At 40.3% G+C, this 3,202-nt stretch overlaps 2 protein-coding genes across 2 annotated transcripts in view; both read left to right on the top strand.

Moving 5' to 3' along the window:
* Positions 1 to 3,202, top strand: part of LOC107744220 (plexin-B2-like) — a 125,798-nt gene that overhangs the window by 42,861 nt on the left and 79,735 nt on the right. The window lies entirely within an intron of this gene.
* LOC107744224 (cysteine protease ATG4A-like) overlaps positions 2,007 to 3,202 on the top strand; it is a 5,793-nt gene continuing 4,597 nt past the window's right edge. Inside the window, exons 1-4 of the mRNA XM_016557751.1 lie at positions 2,007 to 2,025; positions 2,284 to 2,391; positions 2,497 to 2,595; positions 2,953 to 3,054. Of these exons, the coding sequence (XP_016413237.1) occupies positions 2,007 to 2,025; positions 2,284 to 2,391; positions 2,497 to 2,595; positions 2,953 to 3,054 (328 nt within the window). The remainder of the gene's footprint in view (positions 2,026 to 2,283; positions 2,392 to 2,496; positions 2,596 to 2,952; positions 3,055 to 3,202) is intronic.

Below are 3,202 nucleotides of genomic sequence, written 5' to 3'. Positions count from 1 at the left end.
GCTTTTTTAGAACGATGAGCTTTGTAAAAATCGACGCGTTTCAGAAAGGCGGGGCATAGAGGAGAAACAATAATGTACAGTATGTGGAAAATAATGTGTTTTTTGAACCTTAAACCGCATAAACACATTTCATTACACCAAATACACCAAATAATGTTATTTTTAGCAACGTCATATGACCCCTTTAAGGTGTGTCTCTTAAAAGCAGTAGGTGTGACATCAATCACGCTGTCAGAGCGATGCCCCCTGTCTGTCACATGATGCATCATCCTTCAGCACCTTCTCACTGGAACCAAACCCAAATTATTCCCTGCTGCAGAACAAAACGGTCTTGTGCTTAATTAATGGCGCTGGGAAAATGAGTTTGAATATTTATCGGTCACGTTTAAAACAAGTGGCAGAGACGCCAGGGGAGATTCCCATTAGCATAGTGCTTCATTTAGCATTAGCGAGGAGTCTCATGTGAACGGTGTCAGAGGAAACACTGTTTCTTCAACTATGAGCACTTATGTCCCTGTGGACTTTGAGAAAGTAAACTCTCTTAAAAGACACTTCTCACGCACTCATTCTGACAATGTCAAACAGTTGCATCATGGGAGAATTCTCTCATTTTTTGAATTATACAAATATACAGTGCTGGCCAAAATTGTTAGAACACCTGACAGATCTGAAAATATTGACCTTTTTTGCCTCCAAAACATGATTTCATTTCATAGTGTTGATGAAACATGCAGATGGTTGCTCTGAGCACAACAAATATCAGATGAAGTGAGTCGTACTATTTTTTTCATCCACTTTTAACTTTAATATTTGGTATGTCCACTTTTTGGAGCAAATACAGCAGCTCATCTCTCTGACATAGTGTCAGTATATTTCCTGAGAACTTCAACACTAATGTTATCCCATGCCTTCTGCAACTCAAGCCAAATGCTTTCCTTTGAATGTACAATAGATCTGTCCAGTTTATTTTCCAACTCGCCCCAAATTTGCTCGATGGGGTTGAGGTCCGGACTTTAAGGGGGCCAGTCCATAATTTTCAATGTTCCAGCAGATTCCTTCTGTCGCAGGTAGTTCCAGCAATAGTTTGTTTTATGGGTATTGTAATGGCCAATTCAACAAAAACAACTGAAACCTCTTAAATATGCCATGTGTTCTAATAATTTTGGCCACCACTGTATATTTTTGTCATCATTTTATAAATACACACATATCTTTTATATTTACTTGATATAAACGTGTTGACCGGTTTTGGGATGGATAAACATGTACATGACACATATACCCAAACGTGTATCAGACATACATAAACATAAATATTTGCATGGGCTAGATTTATGAAATTGTTCCAATTGCTAATGTGTTATATGTTTTACTTCATAAGGCAATATATTTCACGTATGGAAATTTAATATGTGTACATATATTTTTTTCTTTTTTTCTTTATTTATGGCTGGTCTTCTAACCTCTCTTACTGATACAGATGTGGAAAGATGACAGGAAACAAGAACTCATGTGAACTAACCACTAGGCCAGGCTCCCAGACTTAATAAGCTTCACTATAAACATTAAAACCCAAAAGACTGCCATTAGCTGAGTTACTTTCTCACCATCTGAACGCACTCCATCAGAGGAAGCCTGACAGCCTGGTTCCCACACAGAGACACCACACATGCTGGAGTACCAGGAGACGCTTCTAACAGGGCCAACACGGCTTCCACTCCCATACGACTCGCCTACGGAGGAAAAGAGAAGAGACTGAATACACCATGTCAGTGTTTTTTCCCAATTCAATCATATGTGATTTATTCAGTCAGGACCATACCAAAATCCGGTCAAAGGCAGAAGGTGTTCCTCCTCTCTGGACGTGACCCAGAATGGTGACCCGCGTGTCAAACCCCAAACAGCGTACCACCAGCTGCAGTAGAGACAACACACAATCTTCACTTCAAATCAAATACAGATGTTTCTCAAACAGATCCAGCAAGTTTGTGAAATTAAAAGTTTTAATGGCAGATATACACTACCGTACCGGACGATTTTGTAATGTTTTTTAAGTCACTTATGCTCACCAAGGCTGTATTTAGTTGATTAAAAATACAGTAAAAATAGTAATATTGTGAAATATTTTTGCAATTTAAAATAACTGTTTTCTGTCTTAATATATTTTAAAATGTAATTTATTCCTGTGACGCAAAGCAGAATTTTCAGCATCGTTACTCCAGTCTTCAGTGTCATATGTTCCTTCACATGAAATCATTCTGCTATGCTGATTTGCCGCTCAAGAAACATTTCTGATTATTAGCAACGATCATTTTCCAGAGAAATCGGAGCTGCTCTCGGATGTGCGGTCACGACTGTGGTTCACATATAGGAAAAAGTTTTCTCCCATAGGTAAGTGGCAAGTAAACTAGTCTAGCTAAATGGAGTGGAGCTGACTTCAGTCTTGATTAGAGGATGCTTAGTGCGCTGAGAAGGGTGTTTGTCTGTGGTTTGCAGGAGGAACAGGCCCTTCATCAGACGCGGGATGGGGCTGCATGCTCCGCTGTGGACAGATGATCCTCGCACAGGCTTTGGTCAGCAGGCACCTTGGTCGAGGTAAGCAAACGTGGAAGCTTCTTACCAATAACGGATGTGTGGAATAGCTGCGACTGTACTACTCCTCCTATACTACACTGTATTCTCAGTATTTCTGTATGAAGGGTGACCAGTGTGATTGTTGATATAGAAATGAAACTTACAGTGTTTGTTGCCTTCCATTGTTAATTGTGCTGGTTCCTGTTTCGTGTCCTCAATCTGGCAACCTGTGTGAGTGTCGAGTCTGAGGAGGAGGGGCGGGAGAAACAACTCTCCAATATTCTCTCCAGTATTTTGAATTTGGACTGCAGTACCTATTTCAACCTCTAGTATTGCATGCTGCACCTCTGAAGTTCTCTGCTTCACTGTGTGTTCTAGATTGGAGATGGGATGCAGAGAAACGTCAGCCCAAAGAGTATCATCGCATCTTGCACTGCTTTTTAGACAAGAAGGATAGCTGCTACTCTATTCACCAGATGGGTAAGGCATAAAATGTGTGTGTGGCTGTGTTGCTGTCATTCAAGACCATTATTATTGGCCCAGCCCTCTCAATGACCATTGCACGTTTTGTTTAAAACCATTAGTTCACAGCAAGTGCACATCATTGCATTGTCTATCTGAAAGTCTC

This window comes from Sinocyclocheilus rhinocerous, unplaced genomic scaffold (genome assembly GCF_001515625.1).
Source record: "Sinocyclocheilus rhinocerous isolate Xijiao unplaced genomic scaffold, SAMN03320098_v1.1 scaffold2061, whole genome shotgun sequence".
In the NCBI taxonomy this organism is placed as follows: domain Eukaryota; kingdom Metazoa; phylum Chordata; class Actinopteri; order Cypriniformes; family Cyprinidae; genus Sinocyclocheilus; species Sinocyclocheilus rhinocerous.
This window is presented reverse-complemented; position numbering and strand designations above follow the sequence as displayed.